General features: G+C 43.0%; 1 protein-coding gene across 4 annotated transcripts in view; it reads right to left on the bottom strand.

Annotated features, from left to right (window-relative positions):
• OSBPL10 (oxysterol binding protein like 10) overlaps window positions 1-19,682 on the bottom strand; it is a 381,826-nt gene that overhangs the window by 82,280 nt on the left and 279,864 nt on the right. For all 4 annotated transcript variants that reach the window (XM_082411849.1, XM_082411847.1, XM_082411846.1 and 1 more), the window contains one exon: window positions 8,919-9,129. In XM_082411849.1, coding sequence (XP_082267975.1) covers window positions 8,919-9,129 — 211 coding nt within the window. The remainder of the gene's footprint in view (window positions 1-8,918; window positions 9,130-19,682) is intronic.

Here is a 19,682-nt window from a genome sequence, read left to right on the forward strand (position 1 = left end):
GAGACCGGGAAAAAGTCTGCAGCTGCCGAAGAGGCAAGGGACTTTTTCTTGCCTCTTTGTTTCGCGGCGCGCAAGGAGAGGGGATTCAGAGCGCCGCCTAAACGAACTCCAGAGAAGGGCGCGAGCCGCGGCGATCACCGCAGACCCCACAGCAACAGGGGCGCAGAGGAAAAAAACGGAGAGACTCCCGCACAGAGGCTCGGCGCCGAGCAGCACTCACCAGCCCGAGAGGCTTGGCTGCTCGGCGGGCGGGGCTGGGAGCTGAGGCTCGGGTTTCGGTTTCGGTTGGATCGCAGGGAGAGGACTGGGGCTGGCGGCGTGAACACAGCCTGAAGGGGTTAGCGCACCACAGCTGGCTGGTAGGGAGTCCGGGAAAAAGTCTGCAGCTGCCGAAGAGGCAAGAGACTTTTTCTTGCCTCTTTGTTTCGCGGCGCGCAAGGAGAGAGGATTCAGAGTGCCGCCTAAACGAACTCCAGAGAAAGGCGTGAGCCGCGGCGATCAGCACGGACCCCAGAGACGGGCGTGAGACGCTGGGGCTGCTGCTGCCGCCTCCAAAAAGCCTGTGTGTGAGCACAAGTCACTCTCCACATCGCCCCTCCCGGGAGCCTGTGCAGCCCGCCACTGCCAGGGTCCCGTGATCCGGGGACAAGTTCCCCGGGAGAACGTACTGCCCGCCTCAGGCTGGTGCAACGTCACGCCGGCCTCGGCCGCCGCAGGCTCACCCCGCCTCCTCTGTACACCTCCCTCCCCGCGGCCTGAGGGAGCCAGAGCCCCCGAAGCAGCTGCTCCTTTAACCCCGTCCTGTCTGTGCGGGGAATAGACGCCCTCAGGCGACCTACACGCAGAGGCGGGTCCAAATCCAAAGCTGAACCCCAGGAACTGTGCGAACAGGGAAGATAAGGGGAAATCTCTCCCAGCAACCTTAGAAGCAGCGGATTAAAACTCCACAAACAACTTGATGTGCCTGCATCTGGTGAATACCTGAATAGACAACGAATCATCCCAAATTCAGGAGGTGGACTTTGGGAGCAGGATATATTAATTTTTCCCCTTTTCCTTTATTTGTGAGTGTATATGTATATGCTTCTGGGTGCGATTTTGTCTGTATAGCTTTGCTTTACAATAGCTTTATTTTACTTCACTATATTATAGCCTCTTTCTTTCTTTCTTTCTTTCTTTCTATTTTTTCTCCCTTTTACTCTGAGCCGTGTGGACGAAAGGCTCTTGGTACTCCAGCCAGGCATCAGGGCCGTGCCTCTGAAGTGGGAGAGCCAACTTCAGGACACTGGTCCACAAGAGACCTCCCAGCTTCACGTAATACCAAACGGCAAAAATCTCTCAGAGATCTCCATCTCAACATCAAGACCCAGCTTCACTCAACGACCAACAAGCTACAGTGCTGGACACCATATGCCAAACAACTAGCAAGACAGGAACACAGCCCCATCCATTAGCAGAGAGGCTGCCTAAAATCATAATAAGGCCACAGACACCCCAAAATACACCACCAGACGTGGACGTGCCCACCAGAAAGACAAGAGCCAACCTCATCCACCAGAGCTCAGGCACTAGTTCCCTCCACCAGGAAGCCTACACAACCCACTGAACCAACCTTAGCCACTGGGGACAGATACCAAAAACAACAGGAACTACGAACCTGCAGCCTGTGAAAAGGAGACCCCAAACACAGTAAGATAAGCAAAATGAGACGACAGAAAAACACACAGCAGATGAAGGAGCAGGGTCAGAACATACCAGACTTAACAAATGAAGAGGAAATAGGTAGTCTACCTGAAAAAGAATTCAGAATAATGATAGTAAGGATGATCCAAAATCTTGGAAATAGAATAGACAAAATGCAAGAAACATTTAACAAGGACGTAGAAGAACTAAAGAGGAACCAAGCAATGATGAAAACCACAATAAATGAAATTAAAAATACTCTAGATGGGATCAATAGCAGAATAACTGAGGCAGAAGAAAGGATAAGTGACCTGGAAGATAAAATGGTGGAAATAACTACTGCAGAGCAGGATAAAGAAAAAAGAATGAAAAGAACTGAGGACAGTCTCAGAGACCTCTGGGACAACATTAAACGCGCCAACATTCGAATTATAGGGGTCCCAGAAGAAGAAGAGAAAAAGAAAGGGACTGAGAAGATATTTGAAGAGATTATAGTTGAAAACTTCCCTAATATGGGAAAGGAAATAGTTAATCAAGTCCTAGAAGCACAGAGAGTCCCATACAGGATAAACCCAAGGAGAAACACACCAAGACACATATTAATCAAACTATCAAAAATTAAATATAAGGAAAACATATTAAAGGCAGCAAGGGAAAAAAAACAAATAACACACAAGGGAATCCCCATAAGGTTAACATCTGATCTTTCAGCAGAAACTCTGCAAGCCAGAAGGGAGTGGCAGGATATACTTAAAGTGATGAAGGAGAAAAACCTGCAACCAAGATTACACTACCCAGCAAGGATCTCATTCAGATTCGATGGAGAAATTAAAACCTTTACAGACAAGCAAAAGCTGAGAGAGTTCAGCACCACCAAACCAGCTTTACAACAAATGCTAAAGGAACTTCTCTAGGCAAGAAACACAAGAGAAGGAAAACACCTACAATAACAAACCCAAAACATTTAAGAAAATGGGAATAGGAACATACATATCGATAATTACCTTGAATGTAAATGGATTAAATGCTCCCACCAAAAGACACAGGCTGGCTGAATGGATACAAAAACAAGACCCATATATATGCTGTCTACAAGAGACCCACTTCAGACCTAGAGACACATATAGACTGAAAGTGAGGGGATGGAAAAAGATATTCCATGCAAATGGAAATCAAAAGAAAGCTGGAGTAGCAATTCTCATATCAGACAAAATAGACTTTAAAATAAAGACTATTACAAGAGACAAAGAAGGACACTATATAATGATCAAGGGATCGATACAAGAGGAAGGTATAACAATTGTAAATATTTATGCACCCAACATAGGAGCACCTCAATACATAAGGCAAATACTAACAGCCATAAAAGGGGAAATCGACAGCAACACAATCATAGTAGGGGACTTTAACACCCCACTCTCACCAATGGACAGATCATCCAAAATGAAAATAAATAAGGAAACACAAGCTTTAAATGATACATTAAACAAGATAGACTTAATTGATATTTATAGGACATTCCATCCAAAAACAACAGAATACACATTTTTCTCAAGTGCCCATGGAACATTCTCCAGGATAGATCATATCTTGGGTCACAAATCAAGCCTTGGTAAATTTAAGAAAATTGAAATCGTATCAAGTATCTTTTCCGACCACAACGCTATGAGACTAGATATCAATTACAGGAAAAGACCTGTAAAAAATACAAACACATGGAGGCTACACAATACATTACTTAATAACGAAGTGATCACTGAAGAAATCAAAGGGGAAATCAAAAAATACCTAGAAACAAATGACAATGGAGATACGACGACCCAAAACCTATGGGACGCAGCAAAAGCAGTGCTAAGAGGGAAGTTTATAGCAATACAAGCCTACCTCAAGAAACAGGAAACATCTCGAATAAACAACCTAACCTTGCACCTAAAGCAATTAGAGAAAGAAGAACAAAAAAACCCCAAAGCCAGCAGAAGGAAAGAAATTATAAAGATCAGGTCAGAAATAAATGAAAAAGAAATGAAAGAAACAATAGCAAAAATCAATGAAACTAAAAGCTGGTTCTTTGAGAAGATAAACAAAATTGATAAACCATTAGCCAGACTCATCAAGAGAAAAACGGAGAAGACTCAGATCAATAGAATTAGAAATGAAAAAGGAGAAGTAACCACTGACACTGCAGAAATACAAAAGATCATGAGAGATTACTACAAGCAACTCTATGCCAATAAAATGGACAACCTGGAAGAAATGGACAGATTCTTAGAAATGCACAAACTGCCGAGACTGAACCAGGAAGAAATAGAAAATATGAACAGACCAATCACAAGCACTGAAATTGAAACTGTGATTAAAAACCTTCCAACAAACAAAAGCCCAGGACCAGATGGCTTCACAGGTGAATTCTATCAAACATTTAGAGAAGAGCTAACACCTATCCTTCTCAAACTCTTCCAAAATATTGCAGAGGGAGGAACACTCCCAAACTCATTCTACGAGGCCACCATCACCCTGATACCAAAACCAGACAAAGATGTCACAAAGAAAGAAAACTACAGGCCAATATCACTGATGAACATAGATGCAAAAATCCTCAACAAAATACTAGCAAACAGAATCCAACAGCACATTAAAAGGATCATACACCATGATCAAGTGGGGTTTATCCCAGGAATGCAAGGATTCTTCAATATACGCAAATCAATCAATGTGATACATCATATTAACAAACTGAAGGAGAAAAACCATATGATCATCTCAATAGATGCAGAGAAAGCTTTCGACAAAATTCAACACCCATTTATGATAAAAGCCCTGCAGAAAGTAGGCATAGAGGGAACTTTCCTCAACATAATAAAGGCCATATATGACAAACCCACAGCCAACATTGTCCTCAATGGTGAAAAACTGAAACCATTTCCACTAAGATCAGGAACAAGACAAGGTTGCCCACTCTCACCACTATTATTCAACATAGTTTTGGAAGTGTTAGCCACAGCAATCAGAGAAGACAAAGAAATAAAAGGAATCCAAATCGGAAAAGAAGAAGTAAAGCTGTCACTATTTGCAGATGACATGATACTATACATAGAGAATCCTAAAGATGCTACCAGAAAACTCCTAGAGCTAATCAATGAATTTGGTAAAGTAGCAGGATACAAAATTAATGCACAGAAATCTCTTGCATTTCTATACACTAATGACGAAAAATCTGAAAGTGAAATTAAGAAAACACTCCCATTTACCATTGCAACAAAAAGAATAAAATATCTAGGAATAAACCTACCTAAGGAGACAAAAGACCTGTATGCAGAAAATTATAAGACACTGATGAAAGAAATTAAAGATGATACAAATAGATGGAGAGATATACCATGTTCCTGGATTGGAAGAATCAACATTGTGAAAATGACTCTACTACCCAAAGCAATCTACAGATTCAATGCAATCCCTATCAAACTACCACTGGCATTTTTCACAGAACTAGAACAAAAAATTTCACAATTTGTATGGAAACACAAAAGACCCCGAATAGCCAAAGCAATCTTGAGAACGAAAAATGGAGCTGGGGGAATCAGGCTCCCTGACTTCAGACTATATTACAAAGCTTCAGTAATCAAGACAGTTTGGTACTGGCACAAAAACAGAAATATAGATCAATGGAACAGGATAGAAAGCCCAGAGATAAACCCACACACATATGGGCACCTTATTTTTGATAAAGGAGGCAAGCATATACAGTGGAGAAAAGACAGCCTCTTCAATAAGTGGTGCTGGGAAAATTGGACAGGTACATGTAAAAGTATGAAAATAGAACATTCCCTGACACCATGCACAAAAATAAACTCAAAATGGATTAAAGACCTAAGTGTAAGGGCAGACACTATCAAACTCTTAGAGGAAAACATAGGCAGAACACTCTATGACATACATCACAGCAAGATTCTTTTTGACCCAGCTCCCAGAGAAATGGAAATAAGAACACAAATAAACAAATGGGACCTAATGAAACTTAAAAGCTTTTGCACAGCAAAGGAAACCATAAACAAGACCAAAAGACAACCATCAGAATGGGAGAAAATATTTGCAAATGAAGCAACTGACAAAGGATTAATCTCCAAGATTTACAAGCAGCTCATGCAGCTCAATAACAAAAAAACGAATAACCCAATCCAAAAATGGGCCGAAGACCTAAATAGACATTTCTCCAAAGAAGATATACAGATGGCCTACAGACACATGAAAGAATGCTCAACATCATTAATCATTAGAGAAATGCAAATCAAAACTACAATGAGATATCATCTCACACCGGTCAGAATGGCCATCATCAAAAAATCTAGAAACAATAAATGCTGGAGAGGGTGTGGAGGAAAGGGAACACTCTTGCACTGTTGGTGGGAATGTAAATTGATACAGCCACTATGGAGAACAGTATGGAGGTTCCTTAAAAAACTACAAATAGAAATACCATACGACCCAGCAATCCCACTACTGGGCATATACCCTGAGAAAACCATAGGTCAAAAAGAGTCATGTACCAAAATGTTCATTGCAGCTCTATTTACAATAGCCAGGACATGGAAGCAATCTAAATGTCCATCGACAGATGAATGGATAAAGAAGATGTGGCACATATATACAATGGAATATTACTCAGCCATAAAAAGAAATGAAATGGAGGTATTTGTAATGAGGTGGATGGAGTTAGAGTCTGTCATACAGAGTGAAGTAAGTCAGAAAGAGAAAAACAAATACAGTATGCTAACACATATATACGGAATCTAAGGGGAAAAAAAAAAAAAAAAAAAAAAAAAAGAGGCCATGAAGAACCTAGTGGCAAGACGGGAATAAAGACACAGACCTACTAGAGAATGGACTTGAGGATATGGGGAGGGGGTGGGGTGAGATGTGACAGGGTAAGAGAGTGTCATGGACATATATACACCACCAAATGTAAAATAGACAACTAGTGGGAAGCAGCCGCATAGCACAGGGAGATCAGCTCGGTGCTTTGTGACCATCTAGAGGGATGGGATGGGGAGGGTGGGAGGGAGGGAGATGCAAGAGGGAAGAGAAATGGGAACATATTGTATATGTATAACTGATTCACTTTGTTATAAAGCAGAAGCTAACACACCATTGTAAGGCAATTATACTTCAATAAAGATGCTAAAAAAAAAAAAAAAAAAAAAAAAAAAAAAAAAAAAAAACCCCAGAGACACAATGAAAATCAGGAACAAAAATTAGAAATTTGCTAGAAAGCCACCCTGAAGAAAGACGTAAGGGATGAATTTTAGGAACAAGAAAATGGGTCAAGCTTCTATCCACTCATTCTCGGAATGAGCCTGTTCGGTCGCAGAGGCTGGACACACAATCTGGTGTGAAAGCGATCCTAGGAATCTTGAGAAGCATCCGGTCTAACACTGATTTGTACCCAAGCCCCAACGCACTCACCGAGGCTCCATCCAGATCAGGAAAAGTCAGGGAGTCCCAGCATCAGAGTCCCATTTTTCAAGTGGAGAAGGAAGGAGGAAGGAGAAAAGCAGGTTGGGTGCCTTCACTCCGTGCCTCGACACACATGCCCCTCCCAGCCTGTATCCTGTACCTGAATGTTTTTCCTTTTGTTACAGAGGACATTGGTGGCGCCATCAGCAAAATTTAGTAAGGCCTGCAGATTAGGAAGAGGATTGTATTCATGTTAATTTACTGATTTTGACCACTGCGCTGTTATTACGTAGGAGAGTGCTTTTTTTTTTTTTTAATGAAATTTACACTGTGGTATATAAGAGTAAAGATATATATCAAGTCTGCAACTTACTCTTAAGTGGTTAGAATATTATAATACGCTTATATATACAGACAGAAGATAATGAAGCAAATGTCATAAAATGTTGGCATTCAGAGTATTTGGAGATATGAGGATTTTTCATACTATGCTTGTTACTTTTCTAGACGTCTCAAATTATTTCCAAAAAAAAGTAAAGAAAAAGAAGATAGACCTGCCCTGAGAAAATTATGATGTGAGCAGGACAGTGTCCCTGGCCCCAGTTTGGGGGACCCAGAGTCCGCTGGGTGTTCCATTCTGGACTGAACAAAGGACCCCAGGCACCTACCACAGTGGGAAGAGCCCACCTCTGGACGTGGCTCTGCCGTAGCTGGGTGGCCTCGGGCAGGTCATTTAACCCCTCTGAGCCAGCATCTCACCCACATGATGGGCATAATAATATCTACTTGGTGAAGATTTCAGAAAATGTGTAGCAAAAGCCAAATGCTGACAGAATCAGAGCTTAGTACATGATGGTGGGTATTACAGAAAGAAACCCGAATTACCCTTATACGGTTTACTGTAGGAAACCAACATCCCCCTTTTAACCTTGGTGAAAGAGGGAAGCAAAGGGGACTTGCGGGAAGCGTGAAATACAGACTATCTGTCATAACCCAGCTATACTTTCCATCACCTGTACTGCCTCATTTCTCATTAATTAATTGAACCCTGGGCAACAAAGCTCCATGAGGCTTTAATTCGTCTCTTAATTCTAATACTTTACAATTCTGTATGACATGACCAATCTCAAGCCATTTTCACCTTTATCATTTAATTTAATCTTCCCTAATATCTTTCTATCTGCTTATCGATTAAACACTTCGAAAGGATTGGAGCATCTTAAGGGGGGTTATTATTATCTCTAGCTTCTTGGTCAAGAACTGGAAATGCTTCTGCTATGTATTCCAGAGAAATTCTCACACCGGGCCCTGAGGGGACAGGAAAGGGGGGCGGTGAGGGCGGGTGGCCAGAGAGCAGGAGGTAAGGCGGGTGTCCATCAGGAGAAGGTGTGGAGCCAAGTGTTGGGGGACGCACTCCACAGGCACAGTTAGAAATAGCGGACTAGAGGCTGCATAGCAATGAGTCTTGCAAACACAACACTCAGTGCAAAATTCACAAACGGAATGCAACGGAGAACGGCGTGCCAGCACGTCTCAAAGTAGCTTCAGAGTATTCATGGAAACACGTTAAATTGTGCATAGGATGGCAACTGCTAATGGGTAAAACAGAAATAAAAATATAGCCCAAGCGAGGTGGGGAAGGAAGAAGGGGTAAATGGAGAAGCGCTCTGGTAAAAGGCGAGATGGATGGATTTAAAGGAGGAAGGCGATGGCAGACAGACACACGCATGCGTACATCGGACAGCGCGCCCTTGCAGCCCCGGGCGGGCCCCCGGAGGTCTTACCCGAGGCCCCGGGCCTGTGGCTGGGCTGGCCGGCTTGGTGCAGGCTCTGCTGGAGCAGGCTCAGGCACTCCCCAAGGCAGCTGAGGGTGGCAGCAGAGGTAGCTTTCAGGAGCAGCAGGTCTTGGTCCAAGGCAGTGAGGGGCCCGGACCCCGGCAGAGACTCGATGGCATGCACCAGGTTCTTCTGCTGTCCCTCCACCTGCGTCATCATCTGCGGAACGGGAAGACAGCGAGGAGGTGAGGGTCGAAGTCCTCTCTTCCACAGGCGGGGAGCCAGCGCTTAAACCACCGGTGTGGATGAAAGTGCGGGGAAAGTGGTGAGAGACGGCATCACCACCCAGACTGCCAGCAGCGTGGGAGACAGCTCGGAGGGTGCTGGGCGCACAGCCCTCCTGGGATGATGCAGTCCTGGGTGAAATCTACCTGGGTCCATCCACGCAAAGGCACGCCTCTAGAGCTCTGATCACAAGAGGGTTTTAGAACTTTAGAGCTGAAAGGGACCATCGGGGCCACCTGGGTGTATCAGTTTACAGATCTTCGGAAGGTAATAATAAATATACTAAAAGTATAGAAGTCTTGTGACCAACTTTAAGGTCCTTGGACCACGGAAGGTTATCTGAGACAGTGGAAGCGTGTGGCTTTGCCTCAGAGCAAGGTTAATTCCATGCTTTCCTTCCAGCTGCAATCCATCCCTAACTCCCTGGCAGCCCTATTCGAAGTTCAAGAAATAGAAGTGACATCTGGGGCTGGCATTTGTGGGGGTGAGACCAGACCGAAGCCAGTGCCGACCCACTCCGACCCCAAAACGCTACAAGAGCCCGCGACTTCCTTAACACCGTGTGTAGGGTGACAGGAGGAGGAGAAAAACTGGGAGTTCTAGAGCCAGCCCTGCTCCACGGCTGAAGCTGTGACAAACCAGTAACCCTGTGTTGTGGCCTGGCTTCAGTTCGTAAGCTATAGACAAGCAGTGTCTCCTTGGACAAATAAGGAAGGAGAAAGGAACTGAAGAACTAGAAAAGGACTTCACTGGTGACCTTGTGAAGTTCATGCCCCTCCTGTTTTACAACTTATCTCGCTAAGCAAGATGATGAGCATAAATTGCATGGCGAACAAATAAACAGTCGAGCTGATACATGGGGGAGCTAAAGCAGCCTGCGCAAGGTCACAGGGTCACAGGTCAGCATCAGAGGCAGGAACCAACTCCTGTTCTCTGGACTCCGGTCCACTGTTCTTTAAGCATCCCTCACAAAAGCCATCCTTAATTTGAAGCAATCGCTCCTGCTTTGTCACTGTCATCCCAGGAGGATCCTTGTTACCATCAAGATGCCACCAGCTGGGAAGAAGCAATACTTCTGTAAGGACTGCTGGACTTGGACACAAAACTCATCCCATGCTTGGGCTTATTTTTCTATTTTCTTTTGAAGGCAAATATCTGCTATTTCCTATCACTCTGTGTAGTCATCTCCTTAAAAAAAAAAAAAAAAAGCTCCCCCATTGCAATCCTACTTACCAAAATCGGTGCCATTACTTCAAAAAGATTTTTAAAAATTTCAACATTAAACATATTACACGCCCAGCCTCTGGCCATGTAAATTATTTTTTGCAGATTACAGAGGTTATACCTAGCCATTCTGGCTCTTAAAACAGTACCTGGGGCATAATAGGAGCTCAATAAGAATTCATTTCTCCTTCAGGTCTTTGCTGAAGAGCTGCCTTCTCAGGAAAGCTTCCTGAACCACATAATTTAAAATCATATGTCCAACCAAAATCCTGGCACTCCTGTGCTCCTTCCCAACTTATTTTTCTCCATAGCACTTACCATCTTCCAACCCAACTTGTAATTTACTTATTTCTTATGTTCATCTGTACTAGTGTGAAAGCAAGGACTATTCTATCTGTGCTGTTCACTGATGGATCTGTTTAAACAATGAAGGAACCCCCAGGGTTCCTTTTTTCTCACTGGGGCGCAAGAGAGTCTGTTTATGACACAAAGTCTACACAAATCATTATAGTCTATTAGGACAACATGGCTGAAGATTCAGTAAAAATAATACCTCTGTTATCAGTTTAGGTTTGCCAAGAAAATGGTTAAATTTAACATTGAAAAAGATAAAATGTTTTTATATTCTTCGACAGTCAACTCTACGTAGAACTGCTAACATTTAGGGAGAAGTTGATTTCAAGCTACTTGTTGTAGTCAGCATTTCTGTAAATTCCTACCATAAAATCTTGTCTTAGAAAAATGATGCGTTGAAAGGGAAGACGCAAATATAATGATGGAATGTAAATGTATTATGTTCTGAACTATTATGGACGATACCATAATGCTTGAGAGAAAAGGTGAGTAAAATGAAACCATTAACTATGGAATATACTCCTTTTTAATCAATGAAAAGAAGAACTGTATTCCAATTATATAGTATAGGATAAGTACTTGTTATTTCACAAGCATAAAATATGCAAATCTCAGGTAATAAAAACACAAAAGTGACGTCCAGAATCTTCTACCCTATTACAACAGAGGCAGGTTCCCAGAGATGGAAGGCACGTATCTGCTCTCTAGAAAGTATTCAACAGTGTTTATCGGAGCCTGTTGCCAGCGCCAAGAGGCAGGACAGCCTCCAGCAAAGGACGTCTGAACCCGCAGTGGGTGGATTTGACGTTTACAATGACTGCAGCACGGCTGGCACTGAGTGGGAGGGGGCAGGGGTGCCACATGCCCCACAAGTCAAGGCAGAACTTTCCTGCTCAAAATGCTGAGAGCGCTCCCTGAGTGACCCTGTGCTACAGACTCACCAGGGACCAGACACTGGATGGATTTCAGCATCTTTCTTGGTAAACTGAGCACTAAAACGAGCTTAGCACAGCGCGTGACACACGGGAGACGCCAAGAGTCATTTTCTCCCCTTTTCCATGTGACGCAAAACAGAACTTTAGTCTTTAAACACACAATCGATGCCAACCTTCACTTTCTATTAGCATCATCAGGCTCCAAAAGAAACTGAACAAACCCTGAAAGCAACACAGGACTCCCAGCCTCCGCGCTTGTATATCACGCTTATCACTGCTTTAACTTTTCTCACACTGGGAGGCACTGATGGAGAACCTTCATCAGACTTGGGAAGAACAAGTTTTAGCTGTTTCCATATCTAATTTTAATGAAGGGCACATATGAGAAGATGTCGCAAAGCTGTACACGACAAAAACACCAACAACAAAGTCTCAAAGCAGCTCCCTCTGCCCTGCAAGGTTCCCACACCCTCAACACAAGGGCAAAGCACGGCCAGTGACGGCCGCCAGCCTTTGAACAGCTTGAACCACTAATTACATAAGTTTCAAGTCAGAGCTCTAAACACTTCTTCTGAAGCACAACATCAACCATGTGTGGTGTTTAAAAACCAAAAAAAAAAAAAAAAGCACACATTTCATTTCTTGTGGCGTTTGGCTTCTACAATCAGGGGTATCGCCACCTTGTTAACACAGGTGCAAAATGGGACCCCCGTGAAATTTCAGAGATCCACCCCCTGGGAATGTCAACTCTGAAGTTGTGAAATAGTCTACCTTTAGGTCAAATCCAACTTCACAGGGAAGGAAAAATGCTATGGTCCACTTCTCATAGCACAAACAACGGCATGTGCACTGCAAAATCAAAGCATAGGTTAACGCTAAGAAAGTCAGTGGCTGCAGATTTTATGGTTTTATTTCACTGAAGCTGAAACCAAAGCTGAAGGCAAAGACCAAAACCCAGTGACATCAGCTCAACAAGATGAGATCCTGCTAAAGAGGGAACTGAGGAGGGGGCAGCAAGGGGGCAGCGGCTACACTTGCTCTCGCCCTGATGGCCTCAGACCGTTCTGACCTGCAAAGCTGGGTGCAGGTTTTGAGAGGCGCCGGAAAGGTCCAGTCCTGACAGGCTAGACATCCACGAATACCAGCTCCTCGCTCATCCATCCGTCAGTAACCAAAGCAGCAGTGTCACGCTCCGATTTCTTATCCTAATGTCACCAGGGCTGCCGGCCTTGCTTGGCCGAGCCTTCTGGGCTCACAGACTCCCTGGGACCTTCAGTAACTCAATCCCTCTTGCCTGGAAGGAGAACAAACAATTCGATGCCAACTTCAAGGTGGCCTTGGTTTGACATTTCTCCTCAGCCTGGTGGAATTCCAGAGCCCCTTCTAAGTCTCCCGTCTGGGTCAGGGATCAGTCCTTGGCTAACTCAGGCTTCAAAGACCTTAGAACCAAAACTAACTAAAACTAACACTTTTCTCCCTCTCTCTCTCTCTCCCTCTCTCTCTCTCTCTCTCTCTCTCTCTCTCTCTCTCTCTGTCTCACACACACACACACACACACACACACACACAGAGCTTACTATCTCCATTAACACAGATTTACTATTCAACTACCCTCATTAGCATTACTTTAAAATTCCAGACTCCCCACCCCAGAAATGGCTTGCCGGCTCCTTACAGTACAGAAGCTTCCCGAAATATCCATCAGCTCTTAAATGGAAGCCATCAACATAACAGTGTGCACCCTAAAATTTGTTAAATGCCTTGTCTCAAAGTCTTTGCCTTGTTTCCACCAATCCTGAGCCGTTGTCCCTTGATCCCAATCAAGACCCTGTATTGTCAACCAAAGTTCTAATTCTCGTATCCAGACGCTGCCCTCCTGGCTGGGAGAGACTGCCCCATGGAGGTGGCATTTCCCCCACAGCATGAATAATAAAGTCCCTTGGCCTTGTCATTAGAGGGTGGTGGTGACATCTGGAGAGGCAACATCCCAACCTCTACAGCCTTTCTCCACATTTCTGAGTGTTGGGAACCCAGTTAAGTCCTGGCCTCACCTGAACAATTTCTCCGTCTTGCTGAGTCGCTTCCCTGACTCTCAACCTGCCTCCTGCACTTCCTGGGCTTTGTCTGTTGTTCCAGCTCTTGGCATAACCGGAATGTTAACAAGCCAAGAGTTTCCTTGAAGCAGGGTCCCGGGTCCCTTTGCACCGCTCTCCGTGGTCCCAAGCACAACCCCATGGAGGCCAGTCCTAAACAACTCCTGGACTCCCAAATCTCTCTCCAGGCTCATCAGGTGAGCAGACAAAGAAAACCCCATCGAGTGGGCAGATCTTCAAATCCACACTACTTGACAGGAGTAAGAGAGTGACGGTGACAATAAGGAACAAAGATGAGCAGGAGGAAACAGGGTCCCTCTCCAGGGGTGAGGCTGCCGGCTACACAGATGAGGTTACAGACAAAGAGGAAGAACAAGGTGACAAAACACAGGAAGAGAGCAGAGAAACCAACGTAAGGAACATATTACTCTATACTATAAACCAAGGGAGACCAAAATTCCACATTGTAAAGTATCCAACATCAAAAGAACCTACCGTCTTCTAGGCAGAGGAGTGAATTATGATGGAGTTACTGTTGCCTGGGCATATGTAAATTTAACCATCTGAAATACAGGCCTTAATCATCTTGTCATCTTTGTTGAGTTTTTCAAATAAATAGTAACATGGGCCGTTGAATTTTAAATTTAATTTGGAAGCCTAAATTGTAGTGAAAATTTCTTCAGAGATATTGCTCTGAAATTCAACTTTCAATAAAAATTTTAATTGGAAAAAAAAAAAAATGGGAAAAAGAAGGAAAGATCTCCCCAAAACTGACCATTAGATCTTTGATGACCTAACTACCTGTGTCCGCAAACTTCTATAAAAGGCCGGGGAGTAAATATTTAAGGCTTTGCAAACCACTGGATCTCTGTGATGACTGCTCAGCCTGCCCCTGCAGCTGGAAGGCAGGCAGAGTTCCCATGTAAACATTTGGGTGAGGCTGTGCCCACATAAAACTAGCGTTTGACTCATCTCGGTTTGGATGTCAGATAATTCTCTTTCCTCATTGAACGTGTGATTTTATTGGTTCTTGGAGTAACTGGTGATTTTCGACTGTATCCTGGACATTTTGGCTATCATGTTAGGAGATTCCAGGTCCAATTTGAATTTTTTTAGGAGGCAATCACATGTTTAGGTTGAGCACACAAGCCCTAGCCTACTTTTATGGCCCATGGTTTTCAATGACAATCTAATTTCAGACACTTTGTGGTGCTATTTTTATCTGCTTGGTTTATCTCCTGTCCCGGGGTCTCCACTGGTCCCTGCTGGTCTGCCTGAGAGTCCAGACCTTCCACTCAGGGGACAGGTGCCTGTTTTGGCAGGATCCCCTTTACCCTCAGCTCTGGGTGGCAGAGGGGAATCTCAGGCCTGAAGTCATTTTTATGCCTTTGGGCAGAAAAGTGTGCTTTCCTTTCAAGGGTATGTAAGTGCATACATGCTATTTCCACTTCCAAGTTGAAGGCTGCTTCCTAAGCAGATCTAACTAGCCAGATGGAAGAGGGCCAAGCACCAGTCATTCATTTTTTTGGTTATAGAATTTATTCTCTCTTTTAGAAAATTGACAGAAGAGAAGCATTCATCATTTCTACATTTCTACCTACTTTCTGGATTTATACCCTCTTTGCTGGACCTCAGGGGGTACGACTGAGGCTGACTGTTACCAGACAACTTATGCGCTGACTCCAGATCTCTCTGTCCACCCCCACCACTGGGAGGCAGGACGGGCTACTGGCATTTTTAGTTCAACATTCTGACATGTAGCCTTTATCAGGCGAGACCAGGGGAATAGAAATGAAAGAAAAGAGTGGTTGAAAGGCCAATCCAGAGATGAAGGACATCCATCCTGGTCCCTCCATAGTTTCAATATGAGAACGTGAGTGTTACCAAGAAGTCTCAGTGCTATTTATACAGCAGCCCATGCCATCCAAGGCAAAAGGCAAAAGCAAAATTCTGAACTGCACACGCACATACTCAGAAACACTTCTGAAGATATGGGGATGGGTCCCCACATTTCTTAAAAACGGATTCTTTTCTGTCTTACCTTCACCTTTGGCTTTTCTACAATCATTTCCTCGCCACCCCCAGTAATAACTCCACATTGCTCAAATATGAAATGCACATTTTATCTTTACCAACTCCCAAAAGACAAACCCATATTGAAATGTTCAAGAACTATGAGATCATAAATAGAAAAACAAACAACCCAATCAAAAAATGGGCAGAAGACTTAAATAAACATCCCTCCAAAGAAGAAATACAAAGGGGCAATAGGCACATGAAAAGATGCTCAACATGGCTAATTATTAGAGAAATGCAAATCAAAACTACACTGAGGTACCACACCTCACATCAGTCAGAATGGCCATCATCAAAAAGTCTACAAATAATAGATGCTGGAGAGGGTGTGGAGAAAAGGGAATTCCCTACACTGGTGGTGGGAATGTAAGTTGGTGCAGCCACTGTGGAAAACAGTATGGAGGTTTCTCAGAAAACTAATAATACAGTTAGCATATGATCCAGCAATCCCACTCCTGGGCCTATATCCAGACACAAATCTAATTCACAAAGATACATGCACCCCTATGTTCATAGCAGCACAATTCACAAAAGCCAAGACATGGAAGCAACCTAAATGTCCACTGACAGAGGAATGGATAAAGAAGATGTGGTACATATATAAAATGGAATACTACTCAGCTATGAAAAAGAACAAAATAATGCCATTTGCACCAACATGGATGTAACTAGAGATTATCATACTAAGTGAAGTAAGTCAGAAAGAGAAAGACAAATACCATATGATATCACTTCTATGTGGAATCTAAAATATGACACAAATGAACCTATCTACAAACAGAAACAGACTCACAGACAGACAACAGACTTGTGGTTGCTGGGGGGTGGGGAGGCGGGAGAGGGATGGAGTGGGAGTTTGGGGTTAGTAGATGCAAACTATTATATACAGGATGGATAAACAACAAGGTCCTACTGTATAGCACAGGGAACTATATTCAATATCCTGAGATAAACCATAATGAAAAAGAATATAAAAAAGAATGTGTATGTGTGTGTGTGTATATATATATATATATATATATAAAACTGAGTCACCTTACTGTACAGCAGAAATTAACATAACACTGTAAATCAACTATACGTAAAAAAAAAAAAAGAACTATGAGATCACAGCATTCATGCGCAAAGGAATCTATGGCTGTCAAGTCTGTCTCCTTCATTTTGCAAGCAGGAAATCTGGGTTCAGAGAAGCCAGGAGTCCGTGCTGAGGTCACACACAGCTTCACCTGTCGTGGCAGCCCTCACTCTCCTCCTCAGGGGCGGCTCCACTCCGAGGCATGGTCTGATATACTTCCTCCTCTTTCCTTCTCTTATTCAGGAAGCACAATACCCTTTCTGCCTCAGAAAACAACTACGGTGATGTTTCTTCCACTGTCCCTCACCCCACCTTTTCTCACCACCTGGAAACAACTTGTTTTTGTTATTCTGATTACAAAAGGCTGACTCACACCATCAATCACCATCCCAACAAAATCAGAAAGTAAATACAGTTCTAAAAAAGGAAGTAAAAATTACCTGAAATCCTACTTCTTAGAGATAAGCCCTAACATTCTGGTATTACTCTGACTCTTCCAATTTATACACACACACACACACACACACACACACACACACACACACACGTACACACACACAGTATTATTTTATTTAACAGGATATCCCTTATATATAATTGTATAACCTTTACCACTTGAAATGCATCACCTCTTATAGCTGGGAGTTACTTCAAAATACTCCAGTGGTGTTGGTGGGGGAGAGTATGAAATGATACTGGCTTTGGGGATGCTGAAGCTGTTGGTGGTGACATGGAGGTTTAATATTATCTTCTCTAATGTTTTTACATTTGAAATTTTTCAAAATAATGAGTTTTTTTTAAATAGGGAGGAAATACATCATTATGGGTTGAATTGTGTCCCTCCAAAATTCATATGTTGACATCCTACACCCTCAGTACCTTTAATGTGACCTTACTTGGAGACAGGATTTTTTTTTTGCACAGGGAAATATAGCCTTTATTTTATAATAACTTTAAATGAAGTATAATCTATAAAAATATTGAATCAGGTGTGGTGTACACCTGAAATTAATATAACATTGTAAATCAACTATACCTCAATAAAAAAAAATTATTAGAAAAATATAGGAGTTTCTTGTAGAATTAAAGATGATGAACAACCAACTCTCAGAAAGGACAAGAACAGGGCTGAGATTTTGGGACTCTCCGCAGCAAAAGTCTGAGGACCCCCTCTCTAGGGGCTGCCATGAAGGGTTCCAAACTTGCTGCACATGTGCATGACTCCAATCACATTGTTTCAAATTCTCAGGAAAAAAAGTATGATTGGCTGTTACCAAGGAGTTTCAATCCTTGCTGCAATCAAGGAGAAAGGTTCTTTGCAGAGGTCATCAGTGTAAAATCAGGTCATTAGGGTGGGCCCTAATCCAATATGACTGGTGCCCTTAGAAAACAAGGAAATGACGACCCAGACACGCACAGAGGGCAGATGAGAGAAGCCGTGGGAGAAGACTGATTTATAAGCCAAGGAGAGAGACCTGGAACAGACCCTCACAGTCCTCAGAAGGCACCAACCTGCCAATGCCTGGACTGAGGGCTTCTAGCATCCAGCGCCGGGAGACAAAGTACCAGTCGGTGGTACTTTGTTACCGCAGCCCCAGAAAGCTAATACACACATCACAGACGTCTTTCCACAGATCTCACTGTAGTGGCTGCATCATGGAAGAGCTTTTCACTCCAAGCAAAGTCAACCCTGGCTCTGGAGCAGAAGCTCCTTGCATGCAACGTCACCATCACATCTTCTCATGGAATTTTTGCTAAAGGAAAACTGAGGTGGAGAATGCCTTTTCAGAATGAGGTAACAGAAGATGCTGACACAAACGTTAAAAGTATTATTTTTTCACTCCACCTGTCTGTACTGAATGTTAAGTTGGTAATGAGGGGTGCCAGGTACAAAAGGAATCATCTCTTATCCTGTTCTCAACGAAAACACCATAGGCCAACAGAAGGACTTTGAGTAGAAGGTAAGGGGTCAGGAAATCACCGCCTTGTTTCATCCCTCATCGCTCTGTACCTCTGCCTCCCTCATACAGGCACAGCCCCGGCAGGGTGCTGGATGTGATAAAGGCACTCACCCTCACCAGCACAAGACTGGCCTCCCTGGCACGACGCCCACGACCCGGGCTTTGGTGGAAGTGCCACCCACTGCTGGTTTTCATTATAAATATCTCTCTTCTTTTTTTTTTTTTTTTAACAAAAACAATACTTATCACAGAAAAAAAAAAAACACACATAGTAAAATAGAAGAAAAAAATACCCATAACACATCCCAAACTAGAGAAATAAATATTAAAATTTTGGTATACATACTTACAACAGTTTTATGCACAAATATGTACTTTTACTTTTTACGAAAGTGGTTGCACATCATAATACTGCTTTTTTTTATTCTATATACCATGTTGAATTGTAACAATACTATTTACGATACTGCAGGTCATTCCAGCACATAAATGGGCCACAATTTATTGCCCAATTCTCTATCGCTGGACCTTACAATGAGGTCTAACTTTCTTCTCAGTGACAAATTACAATTCCACAAACTTCTCTGTAGGTAGATCTCAGCATAAATTTGTAATGATTTCCTTAAAATAAACTCCTAGAAGAGGAGTTGCTGAATTTAAGGGTACTTAACGTTAATTTTTAAGGTTTTTGAGAAATACTGCCAGCTCACCATCGAAAAAAAATTGTTATCAATTTGTTTTCCTTCAGCAATGTGTGAGCTGTCTTCTT

This window comes from Balaenoptera physalus (assembly GCF_965194825.1).
Source record: "Balaenoptera physalus genome assembly, chromosome: 11".
NCBI lineage: Eukaryota > Metazoa > Chordata > Mammalia > Artiodactyla > Balaenopteridae > Balaenoptera > Balaenoptera physalus.